This window comes from Hyperolius riggenbachi, chromosome 5 (genome assembly GCF_040937935.1).
Source record: "Hyperolius riggenbachi isolate aHypRig1 chromosome 5, aHypRig1.pri, whole genome shotgun sequence".
NCBI lineage: Eukaryota > Metazoa > Chordata > Amphibia > Anura > Hyperoliidae > Hyperolius > Hyperolius riggenbachi.
This window is the reverse complement of record NC_090650.1, coordinates 383,121,008-383,143,656: the sequence shown is the minus strand read 5'-3', so window position 1 is coordinate 383,143,656 and position 22,649 is coordinate 383,121,008. Positions and strand designations below refer to the sequence as shown.

The following is a 22,649-nucleotide window of genomic DNA, read 5'->3' as shown; positions in this document are numbered from 1 at the left end:
ACAGCACACACGCAAACACACATTTTTGATCATCACAATTGTACAGCGACAGGTGAGGATCCTGTTTTCTTAAACTCTTCTAGATAGGAATAATAATAATAAGCAAAATTTGCTACGAGTCACTGGATTAAAGGGTATCAGATGTCAAAAATCCTAATAAGCAGAGGAGTAGGGGAGGAAGAGCTTATACTTTCTGCTCCTTCCATTCCGCTGAGTCAGCCGCCGTTCTCCACTAATCCTCCCTGGACTTCACCACAAGTCTTCCGGACCTACTCACCTTTCTCACTAGTGCTCTCAACCCGCAACAGAACTCTGGTCCCCTACCTTTCGTGTCCCTACCTCTCCCTCTAGATTGTAAGCCTTCAGGCAGGGTCCTCCTCCTTGTATATCCTACCTGATCCTGCACCTCCATTACTGTGCACCCATCCTATGGATCTAAGTGAACTCAACTTGCCTAATCTCCATGCTACATCCAGTGACTGACTAAGCATTACCTTGTACTCATACTGTGCTGTGTGATCTGGTTTTTCTTGTATTCCCGTATTGTCATATTGCTGTATGTCACCCCTAAATATTGTCTGTAACGCTTACGAATGTCCAGCGCTGTGTAACATGTTGGTGCTCTATAAATACAATAAATAAATAAGAAGGGGGGGGGGGAGGCATACCTGGTTATCTACACTGGAAGGGAATGCATATCTGGCTACCTATACTGGAGGGGAAATGGGGAAGGCATACCTGGCTACCTACACAGGAAGGGGGATGGTGCAGCTGGCTAACTACACTAGATGCAGGGAAAGCACACCTGGCTAGCTATACTGGAGCCGGGTTACTCTAGGCTAACTATACTGGAGGGGGTGCACTCTTGGCTACCTATACTAAAGGGGAAGGGGGCGGCATCTGGCTACCTATACTAAAAGGGGAAGGGGAGGAACATCAATTGGCTACCTGAACAAAAGGATGGGGGAGTGGTATTAGGCCACCTACACTAAAGGGGGGGGCATCAGGCTACCTATACTAAAGGGGGGCTGTTGGTTAGGGGAGGCTCATGCCAGTGGGCCTTGGGCGGTAAAAAAGTAAAAATCCGGCCCAGATTCAATGCATTATAAATGAATGGGATTGCAACTGCAAAGCAGGTGGTTTCGGCACATGGTGGTCAGTGCCGAAACTAGGTGCTGACATAGCAGTAATGTAACATTTAGATTTTTCTTTTAAGGCATATGATTGCAAAAATGTATGTATGCCCCTATTGATGTTGCATGTATATAGTTGTTCCAACATTTTGTAAGCAAACAGGATTGAAGTCTGATGAAGGCTGCACAGCCGAAAGCTCACGCTTATTCTAAGTACAACACTCTACTGCAATGGTATTTATGAATACCCTGGATAGAATGTAGAGGTCTTCTCCAAGTGTTCAACAAAACTTGTCTGCAGCAGGACTTGTTAAGAAGGGCAGGCGCCAGATAGCGGGACCTCAAGAAAACAGAGTGCTGCAGTAGCCTTGTCGAAATGCAGAAAGAGAAGAATTTCAATCTTGTAACACAATTACATAACAATTACATAACGGATCATTGAAGCCATTGTGCATAAGGTTGCTGCAAATGTGCACTAACGCTTTTAAAAGTTCTGTGGTTTGCAAAACTTTTAATCTCAATGGAAGTGAGTCACTGACTGATCTGTGAGTGAAGTGGAGTTATCCTTGAAACTTCAACTAGCGAAAGTGAACAGAATAGCAGCGAGCCATTCGAATTCTTACCGTGATATTAAATGCAGGAAAAGCTTTGCCGTGAACCTTCTTCTGGAAAGACCGGGCCTGAATCACACAGAGAAGAGAAAAGTCTGTTATGTACCCTCTGTGTTTATTGCTCTGTAGAGCGACAATGCACAATACGCAACAAGAAGCATCAAGTTATCTCCAACATAAAGTTAACAAATGGTAAACAAGGTGAGAGAGAAATAGAACAGAGTTGTATATATACACAACAAAACACTGAATTTATCATTCCAGTGTATTTAACGAAGCAAGTATTAAGGTTGTTATATTTCACTGCTTGGTCACTCAATGATGTGGAACAAGTCTCCAGTATGAAAGTACCACATTCGGCCTTGTTTCCGGCTCCCCCTCCAGCTATTTGAGGCAAAAGTAAAGAGCGAGCGAGCAGGGAAGTACCTTACATCAGGGGTCCCCAACCACCGGTCCGCGGCCCACTGCTGCTCCGTGGGACGTTTGCAGTTGGGCCACAGGACTGTCCTCTAACCCCCCGCCCGCTCCCCCCGCAGCCGGCGATGCTGTTACCTTAGCCAGCGGCCGCTTCCTCTATATTCCCTTCTCCTGCCTGTGTAACTGATTCACAGCAGCGCGCCCCGCAGGTGCTGTGAGGAGGCAGGAAGCAGGAGAGAGCAGTTCCCATAGTAACAGCGATACACATTGCCACTACAGGAAGCCGCTGCCCTGCTTCCTGCCTCCTCACAGCAGCCACGGGCGCGCTGCTGTGAATCAGTTACACGGGCAGGAGAAGGGAATAGAGAGGAAGCGGCCGCTGGCTAAGGTAACAGCATCGCCGGCCGCGGGGAGGGGGCGGCTGTAATGGGGCACTACCTACCCATACTAGGGTACCATACTGGGCACTATACTAGCTATACTAGGCACTATACTAGCTATACTGGGGCACTACCTACCCATAGTGGGCACTGTATCAGCTATACTGGGGCAGTACTTACCTATACTGGGCACTATACTAGCTATACTGGGGCACTACCTACCCATAGTGGGCACTGTATTAGCTATACTGGGGTAACTATACTAGGCATACTGGGGCAACTAAAGCTGGCCACTAACGGTCCAATTTCTAGCGAAAAATCGTTTGAGCGATCAGAAATTCTGATCGTATTGGTTGTAAATAATCTCCATTGGTGGACACAATCGATTATAAACGAGTGAAAAAAATGTCGGCCGAATGAATTTTCGTCGAACGAAAATTTGGATTTTCTTGGTAGTCGTGATAGATAGGAAGCAATGATTGGTTAGTTGATGGTGTAGTGAACAATTTTCGTCCGATCAGAATTTCTGATTGCTCGAACGATTTTTCGCTAGAAATTGGACCGTTAGTGGCCAGCTTTAGGTTGGGGACCCCTGCCTTACAGCCTCTGCTCTCTGTGACTTCCTGCAATGCCGCCCTCTAGTGGGCGGCATTGCCAGAAGGCACGCAGCGAGCAGAGGAAGAAAAGTAAACTTCCCCTCTCGCTCGCTCTTTACTTTTGCTGCATATAGCTGGAGGTGGAGCGGGGACCCAGGTGTGCCCGCTAACTCCCGTCCTGACTGCTACCCATTTTTTATGCTTTTTATTGTAAGAATTTTAGAGTACAGATTATCTTTAAAAGAATGTAGAGGCTGCAAATGGCAACAAGAAGAGAATTAAACCGAAAGCAAAATTAGGGAAATAATCAAGAACTCTAAGCTCTACACAGATGACTGCTTTTCAGTGCACAGAGGAATTTTTTAAAGTGGAAGTAAACTCAAAATGTATTCTCTGCTCTAAAATGATAGCCATACCATGATAACCTTTATGGCAAAAACATTACTTCCTTGCAATTTATAGAAATCCTAAAAAAACAAACAAACAAAAAAACCTACAGTTTTACTTGGTTTCACTTTTGCAGAAGGCACTGAAAGGGTTAAGCCTCAGTGTTTACTATATATATAGCTGCCTAAGCAGAGCTCTCTGGCAGTCTATTAACAGTTGCAGATAAGAACTAATTAGACTGGTTGCTCTGCCTAAAAAACTAAAGACAGAGAGGTGAATTTCTTCAGCAACTATACATGGAATTTCATTGTGTCCTGTGTAAGAGTTCAGGTCCGCTTTAAAAAATAACTGAGTTTTCAAATTATAACTACAAGAGAATGAAATTGGTGGCAGAGTTGAGCCAATCAATTGTGCATTTCTTAGACTTGACGGCTGAAGTGAGACAAATTCATTGCTAAAATGTATTTTGAAGATACGGACAAAACGGGAATGCTGCAGTAGATAACTGTGACCATCATCCATGGATTAAGAATTTACCCAAAGGCGAGTTCAACAGCTTGGCGAGAAAGTGCACAGATAAGAAAGTTTTATAGCACAAGCCACTATAAATAAAATGAAGTTAACAAAAATAAGTGTATTGAACAGGCATATGAGAAAGCATTAAAGACACAGAGGAAGGCTAATTTAATCAACAGAGGATTACCTAGAAAATAATAATGTCTCACTTGCTGTATTAATAATTGAAATGCAAAAGCTAATCAGGTCAACTGAATAATAATAACAAAAATAAACTTCTATTGTCTCTTGAAACATTCAATTTTAAAGGGTATCCAACCAAATCAACCCAAAATTATTTATAGGAGAGTAAAAATGCTTCAAAACAAATTAGTACCTAGTTTTATATAAAACACAGAGAAACCGAGAGCCCAATATAGTGCAGTATGTATTGGATCAGGGAGAATTAGTGTGGAGTAAGTATTATACTTACAAACATGGGTTACCATTTAGGCAACCACTATATAGGCAGGTGGGGAGATTAGACCTGTCCCCACTCAGGATTAAGATGTCGCTCTCTGAAGAAGGAAAGGAGGGTTTGTCACCCTTCCAACCACCAAGGGTGGATATCTTGACAAGTAGATGTACAGAGGCGCCAAAAGGATAAAATATGCTAAAATGTTTAAAATATTCGGGTGGCGGCGGTGGACCGGCCACTCAGAAAGGCGCTATTCGTGACCTTGAGACTGTACCGTGTACTCCTATCTGTTTATTGCCTGAGGAAGCGGGAATATACCCGTGAAACGCGTTGCAGTTCTGTTCATGGAGTATGTGAATAAATTGTTTTTATCTTAAGCGACAGCATCGAGTCTATTTCTGATTGGCCGGTCCACCGCCGCCACCCGAATATTTTAAACATTTTAGCATATTTTATCCTTTTGGCGCCTCTGTACATCTACTTATATAAAACACAGGAGGCCTCTATTATAACATTTAGGCTGCTTTCACAGTGGGACGTTACAGGTGCACGTTAGTGCAGCCTGTAACGCAGCCCCACCGCACAGTAATGAAAAATCAATGGGCTGTTCACAGTGCCCACGTTGCGTTACATTGTAACGCAGCACGTCAATTTAAAGTGCTGCACGTTACAAGCGGCTAAGCTGCGTTAGACTGTTTGCACATGCTCAGTAGTGTTGGAGGAGGAGGTCTCCCCTCCTCTTCCTCGGCCAGCCACATGGCTAATTAATATTCACTGCATGGTGTGGCGTGCAGTGTTTACTTCCTGGAGTGCCGCTCTTTGCGGTGATTAGCTGGCGGGACCACGTGATGCCGCATGCGTCCAAGAGTAGGCATCACGGCATCACGGACGCCAGAGTGAGCTGCACAACGCGGCTCAGTCTGACGTCCACAGCCAACACCACCAGGCGTTGCGTTAGGGGCACGTTATGCGACCATAACGTCCCCTAAAACGCAGCAACGTCCTGGTGGGAACGTAGCCTTAATCAGCCTGGTTCTCACAGATGTGGATGATGTAGTATGAGAATAGCAGAATAAGTAATTATAAACAAAAAATAAAAATAAAACAAAACAAAAACACAACTAAAATCAATCACTGCAAGAGAGGCATGCACAATAAGCAAAATGATAATATAAAATAAGGAAATAATAAAAAAGTAGTGTATCCACTTTTGTATAACTAAAGTATGAGTGCTTTAACTCCGTAACAAAAATGTCAGCCTTATTTAATTTATCCTGTAAGTTCCTATATCTGTTCTAATGTGGTCTGGATCACTGCAGCCTTTTCTAGTTGCACTGTCTCTATAATGTATCAAATCTTCTTTTCTTTGTCAAGCTTTGTCGACCTAGGGAGGACTGCACTGCCTCTGCTGTGATAGGGAGAAGTTATGCACGCCCCCTCCAGGCTTTGTGTGTGTGCTTTGTTTATTGCTCTCAGTTTCACCTTGTCTGTAGACTGGAGTGCAGATAATTCACTATGTAATAAAAACCCGCAGTACAGTATACTGTAACATAAGATATATATACTGATTTTGTAAGTTTGTCCAATGACAAAGAAATTAAAAGTCTCAGAACAGTATCATTTCAATGGTAGGTTTATTTTAACAGTGGCAGATAGCACATCAAAAGGAAAATCGAAAAAATAACCTTAAATAAAAGATAGCAACTGATTTGCATTTCATTGAGTGAAATAAGTTTTTGAACCCCTACCAACCATTAAGAGTTCTGGCTCCCACAGAGTGGTTAGACACTTCTACTCAATTAGTCACCCTCATTAAGGACACCTGTCTTAACTAGTCACCTGTATAAAAGACACCTGTCCACAGAATCAATCAATCAAGCAGACTCCAAACTCTCCAACATAGGAAAGACCAAAGAGCTGTCCAAGGATGTCAGAGACAAAATTGTAGACCTGCACAAGGCTGGAATGGGCTACAAAACCATTAGCAAGAAGCTGGGAGAGAAGGTGACAACTGTTGGTGCGATTGTTCGAAAATGGAAGGAGCACAAAATGACCATCAATCGACCTCGCTCTGGGGCTCCACGCAAGATCTCACCTCGTGGGGTGTCAATGGTTCTGAGAAAGGTGAAAAAGCATCCTAGAACTACACGGGAGGAGTTAGTGAATGACCTCAAATTAGCAGGGACCACAGTCACCAAGAAAACCATTGGAAGCACATTACACCGCAATGGATTAAAATCCTGCAGGGCTCGCAAGGTCCCCCTGCTCAAGAAGGCACATATGCAGGCCCGTCTGAAGTTTGCCAATGAACACCTGAATGATTCTGTGAGTGACTGAGAGAAGGTGTTGTGGTCTGATGAGACCAAAATAGAGCTCTTTGGCATTAACTCAACTCGCTGTGTTTGGAGGAAGAAAAATGCTGCCTATGACCCCCAAAACACCGTCCCCACCGTCAAGCATGGGGGTGGAAACATTTTGCTTTGGGGGTGTTTTTCTGCTAAGGGCACAGGACAACTTAATCGCATTAACGGGAAAATGGACGGAGCCATGTATCGTGAAATCCTGAACGACAACCTCTTCCCTCTGCCAGGAAAATGAAAATGGGTCGTGGATGGGTGTTCCAGCACGACAATGACCCAAAACATACAGCAAAGGTAACAAAGGTGTGGCTCAAGAAGAAGCACATTAAGGTCATGGAGTGGCCTAGTCAGTCTCCGGACCTTAATCCAATAGAAAACCTATGGAGGGAGCTCAAGCTCAGAGTTGCACAGAGACAGCCTCGAAACCTTAGGGATTTAGAGATGATCTGCAAAGAGGAGTGGACCAACATTCCTCCTAAAATGTGTGCAAACTTGGTCATCAATTACAAGAAACGTTTGACCTCTGTGCTTGCAAACAAGGGTTTTTCCACTAAGTATTAAGTCTTTTATTGTTAGAGGGTTCAAAAACTTATTTCACTCAATGAAATGCAAATCAATTGCTATCTTTTATTTAAGGTTATTTTTTTTCCTTTTGATGTGCTATCTGCCACTGTTAAAGTTAACTTACCATTGAAATGATACTGTTCTGAGACTTTTCATTTCTTTGTCATTGGACAAACTTACAAAATCAGTGAGGGGTCAAATAATTATTTCCTCCACTGTATATATATATATATATATATATATATATATATATATATATATATATATATATATATATATATATATATATATATATATATATATATATATATATATATATATATATATATATATATATATATCTATCTATCTATCTATCTATCTATCTATCTATCTATCTATCTATCTATATATATATATATATATATATATACACACACACACACACACACACACACACATACACACACATACACAGTGGGATGCGAAAGTTTGGGCAACCTTGTTAATCGTCATGATGTTCCTGAATAAATCATTGGTTATTACGATAAAAAATGTTAGTGAAATATATCATATAGGGGGACACACAGTGATATTTGAGGAGTGAAATGAAGTTTATTGCATTTACAGAAAGTTACTAGGTAATGCCTAATTATGTTGATCCAGGGATTTTATCTGATTTTATCTGATTGCCATCTGGAATCGGGAAGGAATTTTTTTCCCTTTTGGGGCTAATTGGACCATGCCTTATAAGGGTTTTTTCGCCTTCCTCTGGATCAACAGGGATATGTGAGGGAGCAGGCTGGTGTTGTACTTTGTTCTCTGGTTGAACTCGATGGACGTATGTTTTTTTTCAACCAAAATAACTATGTAACTATGTGCAATAATTGTTTAAACAAAATTAGGCAGGTGCATACATTTGGGCACCACAAAAAATAAATGAAATATTTAGTAGATCCTCCTTTTGCAGAAATTACAGCCTCCAAACGCTTCCTGTAGGTTCCAGTGAGAGTCTGGATTCTGGTTGAAGGTATTTTGGACCATTCCTATTTATAAAACATATCTAGTTCATTCAGGTTTGATGGTTTCCGAGTATGGAAAGCTCTCTAACTCGTACCACAGATTATCAATTATATTCAGGTCTGGGGACTGAGATTGCCATTCCAGAACGTTGGACTTGTTCCTCTGCATGAATGCCTTAGTGGATTTTAAGCAGTGTTTAAGGTCGTTGTCTTGTTGAAACATCCAGCCCCGGTGCAGCTTCAGCTTTGTCATTGAGTCCTGGACGTTGGTCTCCAAAATCTGCTAATACTGAGTGGAATCCATGCGTCCCTCAACTTTGACAAGATTCCCAGTCCCTGCACTGGCCACACAGCCCCACAGCATTATGGAACCGCCACCATATTTTACTGTAGGTAGCAGGTGTTTTTCTTGGAATGCTGTGTTGTTTTTCCTCCATGCATAACGCCCCCTGTTATGCCCAAATAACTAAATTTTAGTTTCACCAGTCCACAGCACCAAAATGAACCTGGCTTGTCCAAATGTGCTTTAGCATACCTCAAGCGGCTCTGTTTGTGCTGTGGGCAGAGAAAAGGCTTCCTCTGCGTACAGAATTAGCTTGTGTAAAGGTCGCTGAATGGTTTAACGATGCACCGTGACTCCATCTGCAGCAAGATCATGTTGTAGGTCTTTAATGCTAGGGTTGTGGGCAGCACGGTGGCGTAGTGGATAGCACTCTCACCTTGCAGCGCTGGGTCCCCGGTTCGAATCCCAGCCAGGGCACTATCTGCATGGAATTTGTATGTTCTCCCCGTGTCTGCGTGGGGTTCCTCCAGGCACTCCGGTTTCCTCCCACATGCCAAAAACATACAGAGAAGTTAATTGGCTTCCCCCTGAATTGGCCCTAGACTACGATACATACACTACACAATACATACATAGACATAGGACTATGGTAGGGACTAGATTGTGAGCCCCTCTGAGGGACAGTTAGTGACAAGACAGTATACTATGTACAGCACTGCGTAATATGTCAGCACTATATAAATAATTAAAATAAATATTAAAATAAATAATAATATATATATACACACACACACACACACACACACACACACATACTGTATATTCTGGCATATAAGACTACATTTTAACCCTTGAAAATCTTCTGAAAAGCCAGGGGTCGTCTTATACGCCGGGTGTCATTGATGCCGGGTGATCCGCCCTATCCTGTTACCGCCTCTCAGATCTCGCTGTTGAGGACTGTAGTGAAGCGGCGCAAGCGCATATGTGCGAGATCTGAGAGGCAGAGAAGGAGGTAAATAGGATACAAGGGTGGGCCAGACAGGTGAAAGAGGCGTGTTTTATGAGCACAGCACGCTCTATTCTTTCATACCGCTCTGATAAACAGGTAGACAAGGAGAGCTGACCAATCCACTTAGAGTTGACCAATACAACAAGTCAATGTCGCCTCTATACTGTTATATACTGGGTACCACACACAGTACCTCACCAGTATCTGTTCATATATAGCACCAGTATATGATTTTTTTTATTTGGTGTGCGTTGAAAGAGGGGTGGTCTTATATGGCAAGTATATCCCACACTCAATCTTTTAACTGGAAAAGTTGGGGGGGGTCGTCTTATATGTCCAGTCGTCTTATACACCGGAATATACGGTATATATATTTTACACATACATCACTTCCTGGTTAACAGGTTTTTTTTTTTGTTTGTAAACACTACCTAAAACACGCGATTAAAAGCCAGGATCGCGGCGGGGAGCGGCGGAAATAGCCAAGAGGGACCCAGGAGATCACAGTGACTCGATTGGTATGTTTTTTATTGTACAAATCGGACAGTACAGATTCTCTTTAAAGGGAACCTTGTTTCCTTTTAAACAATACCAGTTGCCTGGCAGTAATGCTGATCTCTTTGGCTGCAGTAGTGGATGAATCATAGACCTGAAACAAGCATGGCGCTAATCCAGTCCGACTTCAGTCAGAGCACCTGATCTGCATGCTTGTTCAGGGGCTGTGACTGAAAGCATTAGAGACACAGGATCAGCAGGAGAGTCAGGCAACTGGTATTATTCTAAAAGGAACAATCCATATCCTTCTCAGTTTAGGTTACTTTTAAAGGAAACCAATAGTGAAACAAAGTGCCCCAAAGGTAGAGGGAAGCCTGAGGATAATCCAGAGGCATCCCCCGTTCCAGTGCTGTCCCCTCCACAAAACTGTTGACAAGCTCTTGTTGGTGGCTCACCCGCATGTAAGGTAGCATGGACCTGATCGGGCTCGACTTTTTCCACTGTAGCCCAAGTAGGTCCATGCTACTGCACATGCATGAGCCATCTGCACCTGGGCAGCAGAACATACCCGATTGGGCTCGAGTTTTTCCAAATAAGCAGGTCCATGCTACTGCACAGACACAGTGCAGCAAGCCTCAGGAGGACACAGTTCTGGAATGGGGAGTTGCAGGGAGATGCTGCCCTCTCCTGAGGTAATTATATATCAAAATAATTTGCAAACCTCATGGGTTAGCTTTAAAGGGACTCCGAGCACCTCTCATGGGCATGCCTTTAAAGGATACCCGAAGTGACATATGACGTGATGAGATAGACATGTGTATGTACAGTGCCTAGCACATACATAACTATGCAGGCATACGTTTGTAGTGCCCGCTATGCTACTCTGATAAGGCGTGTTACCGCTGATAAGGTGTGTTAACTCTGATAAGGTGTGCTATTTGTCTTAGCAAATCAAGCCCTTTATGTGAGGTGTGAGTGTGTGTGTGTGTAACAAAAATGGCATTATATACACTCATGATTTTTTTTTTTCCACATGAACTAGGTCATTGACAATCATATCTCAATTTATTTTTGGTTTACCACATTTGAATTCAGTGGTGGTGGTTGAGGGCTGGTGCCTCCTATCAGCTGACATCTTCAATGCCAAGTTTGATTTCCCACATGCCACTGTAATCTGAGCACCCCACAATACACTTTATTATCACAGTAGCATAGCGAGCGCTACAAACTTATGCCTGCTAATTGGCAATGACAAGAGCTCTACTCGTCCTGCCCTGAGCCCCTGCAGGTCCAATCAATTTAAAGGACATTATCCCTGCACTTTGATTGGCCTAATAGGCTGCCTGTCAAGTTACCTGTCAAGTGACAGGCAGCCTATTGGGCCAGTCAAAGTGCCGGGATAATATCTTTTAAAGTGATTGGACCCGCAGGGGCTCAGGGCAGGACGAGTGGAGTTCTCGTCATTGCCAATTAGCAGGCATAAGTTTGTAGCGCTCGCTATGCTACTCTGATAAGGAGTGTTAACTCAGATAAGGCATGCCAACTCTGATAAGGTATGCTATTTGTCCTAGTGAATGAAGCCCATAGAGTCTATATTGCTCCAGCAAATAATTCTAGCTGTACATTCAGTGTTATATAAGGTGTGACAGTCTTAGGCCTCTTGCACACTGCGTGCATTTCCGATTCAGATTCCGCTTTTTAATCAGTTTTTACATCCGATTCAGATTCCGATTTGCAGTGTGCAGGGAGCAAACTGCAAATCGGAATCTGAATCGGATGTAAAAACTGATTAAAAAGCGGAATCTGAATCAGAATCACTTGCAGTGTGCAAGAGGCCTTAAAGTGACCCTGAGATGGGGAATTAGCCATAAAATATACTTATCTGTGGCTTCCTGCAGCCTGGTTGCTCCCATGGCGTCCTCTTCTCTCGCTCCATTCGCCCACAATTGGCTCTGGAATGTCCTTCAGTCCAGGGCCAACTGCGCATGCACGCCCAGCCGCACGCTCCCGCTGCATTCACATCACCTGGAGCAAGTGCATAACCACAAGAGAAAGTAGATCGGCACTAGATGACAGCTGGCTCAGGGGGTATAGGTGCAGTCGCTGTGCCTCCAGATAAACACCAGTAGTAGAAACACATAAAGGAAAAAAAGATCCGGGCACCAGCTTGCCGTTCAGCAGCCACCTTTAATTACATCCCCAGCATCCCCATAACACACGTGAGAAATTGCCTTTTTTCCTTTATGTGTTTCTACCTGGAGCGACTGCAGTGGTATTGTGCAGATGCAGAATGAGACAGGGGAGTGCACCTGGCCGGACTGTGCATGCACCACCTGGCCCCGACTGATGGATTTTCCAGGGCCAGTTGCGGGCGAACGGAGAGGGAGAAGAGGACAGCGTGGGAGAGATCAGGCCAGAGGGGGCTGGAGGAAGCCACAGGTATGTATATTTTATGGCTTATCCCCCATCCCAGGGTCACTTTTACACTCCCTGCTAGAATATATTTAAACAAAACAGAAGCAACAATCAGTATAATGTAATCAATATTATGTTCAGTTCCTGTCAGATTCCTGGGATTTTAGGCGGACACTAATGTTAGCCCAGGTTTATCCCTTATAGATTAAGAAACCTGTTTTCTTCAGCAACTAATCTTTTTTTGCAGTTTAATAGGTTTTAGAATCTGAGCTTATTGCCGGCTTAGGCATCAATTTGTGACTGAAAACACCCGTGAATAATTAAATTCTTGCTCTTTTCATCAACTGAATTGTAACGGCTGAATAATGAACTGCAGAGGTTGTTATCTGTGCTGTCACATTGGGTTTTACATTTTCTAAACCTCAAAGTCTTAGTCTGTGTCTACTTAAAGCAAACCTTAAACGAAAATAAACTTAGGATATCATGAATTGTATGTGTAGTGCAGCTAAGAAATAGAACATTAGTCGCAAAGAAAAGAGTCTCACATGGTTTCCAGTTCAGAAAGAGTTAAAGTCAATGGGAATCAAAAAAAAAATGCTAGATACTTACCTAAGGAGATGGAAGGCTCTGGGTCTTATAGAGCCTTCCCTCTCCTCTCCCGGTGCTGCGGAGGAGTTTGAAAGTCTTCGGCAGCCGAGTCCTCCTGAAGACAGGCGGCTCTGAAGCCTCCTTCAGTGGCAGAGAGAACAGTATTTAACCAAATTGGTTGGATACTGCTACCGGAGAGCCAGGGCTGCAACGGGGACCGAGAGAGGAGCGAGAAGGCTCTATAGGCCTTCCCTCTGCTTGGGTAAGTATAATTATTTTTTTATTTTTTTTAGTGATTCCCATTGACTTTAAAGTGGATCCAAGATAAACTTTTACTCATTGCATAATTGTGTTCCTTACATATAGTTTATAGGGCATTCCTCAAGCCAAATACTTTTTTGTTTTGTTTTAATACCCTAAATTCCATATAAACTAAACAAGCCTCGCCCACAGCTCAAAGTGCCTTGGCACTCCATGTAGCAAGGACTTATGGGAGCTTAGTCTGGGCAGGAGGAGGAGGAGGTTACTAGCCAGAGATTTCAGAGGCAGAGGGGAGGAGGGAGGAGGAGAGGGGAGTGAGCGGAGGGCTGAAGATGCAGTTGCAGCTTGCCTATGTGTAATGTGACAAACAAAACATGGCCGCTGTCATTGTATCACAGGAATAAATAAACATAAGACTGTTGAGGCTGTTTGCAGCTAGATTTGCTGTGTAAACTATCTACATGATAGATAAGATATGTAGATAAGTTAGTGTTTTGTCCCCTTTTGTCCAGTTTTGTCCCCTTCAGTCTGTGCACCACAAACATTTAAGGTGGCCATACACTGGCCCGATTCGCGGCCGTTTCGACAGCAGATTCGATCCTTGGATCGAATCTGCTGCCAATCGTTCGCGCTAAACGCACCCGCCGATCCGATTTCCCCCCGAAATCGGATCGGTCCGTCGATCGCGCCGTGCGGGAAATTACCCTCGATCGCCCGCGGGTAGGGAGCGCGTCGCTAGCGGCGGCCGATCCGATCAGGTATACATTACCTGACGCTGGCTCCCGGGCGTCTTCTCCGCATCTTCTCCGCGCTGCACCCGCTCCATCCCGGCGCTTCCTGTCACTGCAGTGACCAGGAAGTTCAAATAGAGGGCGTGGAGAAGATGCGGAGAAGATGCCCGGGAGCCAGCGTCAGGTAATGTATGCGCGGGGGGGGAGGACAAGCGGCAGCGGCGGCTCCACAGATTGTGATTGGTTTCAGGCTGAAATCGATTCACAATCTGTTTGCAGTAAAGGCAGCCATACGATCCCTCTCTGATCAGATTCGATCAGATAGGGATCTGTCAGCTGGTCAATCTAATAGCAAATCGAGCAGTGTATGGCTACCTTAACTCACAGTAAAGTAGCTACAGTGTAATGAATAGTCAGCCTTCATTGTGATATCGATAGATACGTTCGATTGATAATTTCCATCATGTCCAATATTATTTTTGATCGTTTTCCTGCTTGATTTCTCATAGAAGTGAATGGAAATTGATAAGAAAATCGAGTGGGAAATCGGGTGGAAAAACGAATCGAAAATCCTTTGAAACGGAAATCGACCGAAGAAATAGATTGTGTGTACCCAGCCAGACGACACCAGAGAGAATAGTTAGCCCTTAAAGTCAATAATAGTCTGCTTGTTTAGACAAGGATTAATCACAATTCATCCTCAGATAAGTGGGGTTTGCAGCCACACAGCATCTGTTCTTTACAGCTACTTAGATTAGAAACGGCTCTGGGCCAACATATTATTATGTGTATATCTGCAGACTTTGTGTACATCTCCACAGCCATAAAAATCCCTTCTACAGCGTGTGGACAATACATATAAAAGCATCTTTTCACTAGAGCTCATTCATGTCACAGCGTGACAACAAGCTGCTTGGCTTCATTTAAGCTTTCGAGGAATAGCAGTTTGCGGCGATGATCTTTTTTTATGTGATGTCAACATTCGGTAATTGCGGAAATGTGTTTCCGGATATGTAATTGAGCGTTTTTGTTTTGTATGTATACAAATTGGTTTCCATGGATACGCCCTAAAGTGAACGTACAATAAACTGAGCAGAGATAAAAGTTGTACTTGGTAAACAGGCCCAGCTAAAAGGAAAACACCTCTCCATAGAATACCCTCTGAAGAGGCCTGCAAACACAAATAGAGACAGCCTAATCTTATGATGTCATTATGTATGCCATCTTGTCAGCACTACACGCTGCAGCTTGGACAAGTCCTGTGTGTTCTCCCAGTGTGTCTGCAAAGTGGGCTCACCCTGTTTTCTGAAGTAAGGGTGTGTACTCACGCTATAGTTCTCTGCCGAGACGGCAGGTCAGGGCTGACTGCTGAGAATCTAGCGCAGGAGTGTCAAACTCATACAAAAGTGGGCCGAAATTGAACACTGGGACCAAGTCACGGGGCCAACCCCACTGACTAGTGACCATCTCCCTCTCTTATAAAGTTTCCTGGTGTCCAACGTCCTCCCCATACAATTTCCTTGTGTGTAAGGCCTCCTCCCTCCCCTATACAGTGCCCTGGTGTCTAGTGGTTTCTTCCACCCTCCATCCCACATACAGTTCCCTTGTGTCTAGTGGTCACCCTTTCCACACCTAAACAGTTCCCTGGTGTCAAGTGGTCTCCCCTCACACCACTAAACAGTTTCCTGGTGTCAGTACTAATTGTGTGCCCTTCTGTTCACATTTCTGCACAGCCTGTATGATACTACAGCATTGCAGCCATGCACAAGCAAGTCACAGATGATGAGCAATTCCCTCAGTAATCAGGCAGCAGCTCACACAGGAAGTGTAGCTCTCACTGGCTGCCAGCCGGTCCCCCGGCCACAGCTCATGGGTCTCTGACTGACGTATGACACATGTGCCCGGCCACTTTCCACTATAGCCAGATGAAGAATACCGCAGGGGCCAAAATACAGGTTTATTATAACAGAAGTTCTATTATATCTGTGTTTACTATACCAGCTGTTACTCCTATGAAAACTTTTATAATGGTGCTTGGCCTGGGACCTTAGTTTACTATACCCAAAGTTTTACTATGTAAGAGTTCATTAAAACAAGATTATACTGTAATGCAAGGCAAGAAACAACCATCCAAAGTGGACTGGAACTGGTGCACAGGACAGAAGGAAAATAGAGAAAAATGCACCCTGTATGTATTTACAGAGTTTAGCCTGTCTAATTCCCCCTCCTCTGTGTCTAATCACAAGTTGTAATGTGATCTCTCCCCTGTGTCAGCTGACTGCCACAGCACATAAGCTCATTTGACAGCACAGGGGGTTAAGAATATGTCTGCTTCCATGAAAGCAGGAAGTAGAAACACTGCAAACTTATTTTATTTTGTATCAGCTGTAACAAAAGAAATGTTTTTCTTTAAAGGTTATTATGCTGTTGCGTATCTTTTAGAGCAAAGAGAGTTCAGGTCCGCTTCAAAATGTTCAGCTAAACTGCCACAGGACATGTGACCAAATCTTCAAAGAAGAGTTTTTTAGCGGAAGAAGCCTCAACTGAGAAAAAGAGAACATTATGATCTCTCGGCTTACCAAGCTATCAGATGGTATATTTAGAAATGCGCCCCAAGTAGGGCTGAAAGCCGACTGTCAGAACTCCGCTTGATCTTCAAACACAGTATAATTCTATTTTAATCATGTGGAATAAAGAGGAAGGCTGCAAAATAATCTACCTCTAGCTGAGAAAAGCTACCAAAGGGCAGGAAACTGAACAGTGCGGATCCCCAGCCAGGAGAAGATCCGCACCTCACGGAGGGATGAGAGACACTTACGTGGTCCAGATGTACATAGGCCTGGCTGGCAATATCGAATATAACGTCTTTGACATTTTTCTCCTGGCTACCTCGGATGAAATCCTCCTGCGAAGCCCCGTGCTGAGGGAAGGAAAATACAGAAATAAAAAAAACATCTGAAACCCGTGGGAATTACAGAAAATAAGGCATGCCTGACCCGCCTCACGTCACAGTGAAGTAGCGGAGATTGGAAGTCTCTCCGCCAGGCTACAGCTAGACACATCCTGCAGTAATGCCCTTCATGTGGAAACCGCAGTTCTGCCAATTACTAGATAATAAACACACAGGCCACATAATAAAGGATACCGGCAGAGACTAGTGCCCCAGCCCAATGTAAACAGTCCCTCGGTTCTTTAATAAAATCCATGACAGTGACAGAAGCTCCGTGATAGAAAACTCGCCTTTGCCCATCTATGTAAGACTGTAGTCACAAACTCAATGCTATAATCAAATTCCTAGGTGAAATTTATAATTTTTTTTTACCTTAGAAAAAAGAAATAACTTATAGTTGCCCGGTGCAGATGCTGCATATTTACTGCTCTAAAAGGCGGGGGGGGGGGGGGGGGGGGAGAAGCTAAATTGGAAAGCAACATTACTAGTCATGTGACACTTGAAGTGATACTTTACTAAACATAACTTAAACCTGTGACTTTCTAAAAAACAAAAGTTAGATTATAGGATTGGTCTCATGACACATGAAATTCTTACACCATGTAGGTAAATAAATAGGTCTCTTACATAAGAGTCCAATAATTCCTGAAGAAGTGAAGCTTCTTTCACAAAAAGCGTCAAATCTATGTCTTGCACAGTAGCACAGAGCTAAAAGCTGTGCAGAAGTGACTTCATGCTACTACGCAGACATGGCTGTCTTGCGCCTGCGTGGTACACAGTGAGTGTGTGGCCATGCAAACCTATATAAAAAGCGCTTGTTCAACAGGTTTAGAGGGCTGCAGCACTGGTACCATGAGCTCAATGGGGATGGATGAGGTAAGTAGCAAACTTTAACCATTTTTTCCCTACAGGTACATTTTAATGTAATTCTTTTATTATATCAATTTATAAATTGTTTAGTCAAGGTTTGCCTTTTGTAAAATCGTACCTCATTCTGATTAGCATTCTTAAATTTATCAGTGATGCCAGCATCTTTACTGTTGGCAAGGTGAATCCCTGTGGATTTTTTTTTGTTTCCCTTGCCTGTGTAGCCAGTAGAAACATTGTCGCCCAGAGTACTCTGGGGTTGAAAGCTGTTTGACATCATATCGTAGGCCAAACATCAATGGGAAGGCAAGGTAACATAACCATATAGCAATCAAATGGACGGGGCACTCCTAAATGACTGTATCCGCTCTGCCAACCAGCAGGACAGACATTGATGATTTTCCGGTGAAAAACCACACATTTTTGTTCACTGCCATAGCATTTCTATAGCCTATCAACAGGAAATACTTAGGAATCACTGGATTTGACCTCAGTTAAAGTGGACCTGAACTCAGAACGTCATCTCTGTTCTAAAAGATACACAACAGCATAATGACCTTAAACAAAAAAGTTTCTTCGTTACAGCTGATACAAATCCTAAAATAAATCTGCACTGTTTCTGCTTCCTGATTCATGAAAGCAGACATATTGTTTACACCCTGTGCTTTCAAATGACCTTATCACTTATCTGCCATAGGTACTCATGTGACACAGAGAGAAGATCAAATTACAACTAGTAATTGGACACAAATGAGGGGGGATTACACAGGCTAAACTCTTTAAAGACATATAGAGTGCATTTCTGTTGTTTTCCTTCTGTCCTGTGCAAGAGTTCAGGACCACTTTAACAGACATTAAAAACTTTCAACCTACAACAAAATAAAAAAAACCCTAAAAAGGTTCATCATGATAAAATAGCAATAAGGAAACAAGAAAAATCTGATAAAGTTAATAAGACCTCTCTAAAAAGTGTAGGGAAATAAGGAGCCGTGGGAGGAGGAGGAGCTCTATATAATAGACAGTTTGAGATGCTGAGGGAGGCAGGTGATAAATCACACTGTAGGAAGAGATTAGGTATGGATAGAAGGCACAGTAAGGTCAGCAGATGTAGGATTGGACTGGTGTTGGTGGAGATAGAGAAGCTAAAGGTCAGGCTTATCCCAAAAAGGCATTATGGAATGCAGGGTTACATTTTAAACCAATGAATACTTTCACTGAGCCCTTACAGCACACATTGGGTATAAACACTGATGGAAACTACTGTAAATCCCAGCACCAGAGCATGACAATAAAGCCCAGTCTTTTCGCTAGGAACACAAATGATGATATTTGAGAGAGAATTGTGAAGCCTGGAGTTCTGCATTTAAAGGACAACTGTAATGTAAAAAAAAAAAAGTTGCTCACTGAAGTTGGGTGAAGTAAAATGGAAGTAACCCATTCTGCCAGACTGTTTTTTTTATATATTTCTACATTTATTCTTATAAAAATGGTTCTCTTCTGTTACATGTTTTCATGGGTTTTGGAATATAAGTTTAACTAAACTTGCAGAGTTAAGTCCATAAATTTAACTAGCCTTGAAATGTAACTACTGCTTAAATAAGTATCTCTGATTACAATTACCAACTGACTGACCTCATCTACTCATAGGTATTCATGTTTGCAGTTTTGTATCACCCAATAGTTAGTTAGCTTCTATGTCAGGATCCAATAGGGGTCAAGGTAGGAGGTATAATTGTAATATGTAATTTGGAGTACTGTATACAACTTCTGTTCAAGTCTTCCTTTGGCAGACATTGCTATGAATTAGTGTATGTCTCCTGTACAGTACATAAACCTATACTATACTTCCTAGAGACTGATTGGTGATATATTTCACAACAGCTGGGAAGGCTGTGGGGCCCATATGCAGTTAACTTTTTCTCCTAAGTTTTCTCCTAGGTGATAGTTTTAAACTTAAGTCAATGAAATGCTTTTTAAGCCAGCAAAAAGCAAGAAAATACTCAAAATAACTTTGATAGTACCTTTTCATCTACTTTTCTGTACTTTTTCAGTTGAAAAGTACAAGAAAATTAATCTAAATAGAAGGTTAAAAATGATCTCCAAGGAGAAAACTCGAGAGAAAAAAAATAATTGCATATAGGCCTGGGCCCCTTAGCATGTTAAAAAGAAGATGAAAAATTATCTCCTAGGAAGAAAAGTGAATTGATGGGCCATAGACTCATTTCCTGGTTGTTTTATCTTTCAGTACTTTTGAAAAAAAACAAAAAAAACACATTAGCTTGAAAACCAACTATCAAAATATAAATATATAATTATAAAAACATGTACATAGTGCCATCATCTTCCATGGCATTGTACAGAGTAAGAAAAAAAACAGGGTAAATAAAAATACAGACAAAATGTTACGTGTTCAATCAATCAATATATTGTATTTAACAAAGTATTCAGCAACTTCAAATAAATACAATACTAATCTATTAAAATCAAAATACCACCACCAATAATTTAACAGTAAATAATAAACTAAAAAAATGACAATAATCAATTAATACAACAAGAATGGGGATCATCACAATTATTATTATTAACAACACCACCACCACAATAAGAAGTGTAAACACCCCCTTTATATAAGGATAGTTTTTGTCTTACACAAATAAAAAAATCAATTTTACTCTGTACATTAATTTTTTTTTTCTTACCAAGTACTGGTTAATTATCTGGTCCAGAAAGATAGCGCTATCTGCCCTTTAACACATGCTGCCAAGCTTGTGTATATTGGATAAACTATGCAAGAACTAAGATTATGGATAGGATATGAAGAAAACTAGAAACTAAAAAAAATACTGAAATATTGTTAAATTGGTTGCAGCAAAGTGAGCAAAGAAACAATATGCCCACATCAAAAGGATTACTTAGCTATTTATTATGCTTTTTAACAATATATAAATACCTAGCATAAATATTTTAAACCCACCAAACTTCCATTTCAATTACTGTAAGAACCCTAGTAAACTAGCTGTATTGCACTTCTACATGTGTTGTGAAAAAAAAAAAAATAGACATGTACTATCCAAAACTGATCTCTAAATAACCTTACTTCAGTACAGGATCATACTGCATTATAAAATGTTATTTGTAGAACAGGAATGTCAAATTAAAAACCTATGAAAAAAAAATCATAAACAGCGTGTCGTCTTTCATCCTTGGCAATGCTATGCCAGAGATATTGTATATTTCTTGCATTAGGATGATCCTATGACATCCACCAACTGTTTAACAGTCTTGCCTTTTATGAAACAACCGTAGCAGTACAACACTGAATACAGAAGAGTAGGAAGAGAAAGACTGAAGCAGAACTCGTCTCTGACCTTTTATCCCTCCATCCACCCCTACATCCCTATGGACCAGCCAATACATGGTCTCATTTATGATGAGTTCCTCAATTTACTGCCCTCAAGCAGTGGCGTTCTTAGCCTTGTCAGAGCCCCTAAAATCTTCCCACTGACCACAATTGCAGAAAGGTCTCCTGTTAGCCTTGAGCCACCAGGACAAGCTCTTCCATCCTCATGCCTTTGATTACCGTAATTCTATTCTGTTTTACTATGTTTTAGGTCTGTGATACAATTTCCAGTGTCTAGCTGTGAGGAGCCACCCTACTGTCAGCAGATAGCAGGACAGAGATTTCTTAATCTGTAAAATTCAGTCTAGTATAAATGTCAGTAGGGCTTCCTCTAGGGTAGAGTACAAGACTTTCCTTAAATGACTTTAAACAAATATCCAAACAAGGAGCTTCCTGTTAAAAAAAAAAACCCCAAAAACAAAACTAAAGCTGAACTGACTTAGCCTGTAATGACATGCTCTGTTTGAATGAGGGAGGATGGCAGGTCGCGGGGTTCAATACTTACCTGTTCTGATGTCTTCCCTTCAGGCAGATGATCGCTCCACCTCACTTTCAAAATGTACCCAAGCATTTTTTTTTTTAAATTTGCTACCAAGGCTCTAACCACTCCCACAGCCCCCCCCCCCCACTCAGCAGTTGAGTCCTGATTGATGGCGGAGTTAGAGGCAGGCCACGGCCACGCAGACAGGGGTTTCTGAAGACCTTCGGCAGTCTAGGGAAACATGGCCGCCGCACTGCCAAGAAGGGGGATGGAGCGAGCGTTCCAAAGCAAGAAGAAACAACTAGGGATGGTCAATGAGATGCAAATAATTTCAATTTTTTTGCATACAAATTTTGCATAGTCATGCATCAAATTATTAGCATGTCATTTACCATCCCTAGAACTAACCTCTCATCTACCAGAGTGCACTGAGAGGAGAAGGCTTGGTGACATCATGATCATAGCCTAGGCTAAACATTACTGGGAGGGCTACATACCAATACAAAGCACTATATAGATATAGGAAGTGCTTCTGATGCTGAAACCTGAATAATTAACATAAAACGGGATATCCTGAAAAATGTGGTGCATTAAGGTAGCCATACATCTAGCGACTTGGCTGTACGATCGACTATTCGAGTCGATCATTTTATAGAATCGAGAGAGAATTGAGTGTGTTCCAGAATAAGAATTCCCAATCGATGAAAAGTGGCTGATTTCATGTAGAATCGACCAGCTTAGTCG

At 42.3% G+C, this 22,649-nt stretch overlaps 1 protein-coding gene across 4 annotated transcripts in view; it reads right to left on the bottom strand.

The window, feature by feature from the left end:
• The window catches only part of NDUFAF6 (NADH:ubiquinone oxidoreductase complex assembly factor 6), a 129,262-nt gene that overhangs the window by 3,891 nt on the left and 102,722 nt on the right, over positions 1–22,649 (bottom strand). For 2 of the 4 annotated variants that reach the window (XM_068234879.1, XM_068234882.1), the window contains 2 exons: positions 17,023–17,124; positions 1,757–1,813 (listed from right to left, as the gene is read on the bottom strand). In XM_068234879.1, coding sequence (XP_068090980.1) covers positions 1,757–1,813; positions 17,023–17,124 — 159 coding nt within the window. Of the gene's footprint in view, positions 1–1,409; positions 1,501–1,756; positions 1,814–17,022; positions 17,125–22,649 lie in introns of those variants that run through there. The other 2 variants (XM_068234880.1, XM_068234881.1) reach the window with 2 other exon arrangements.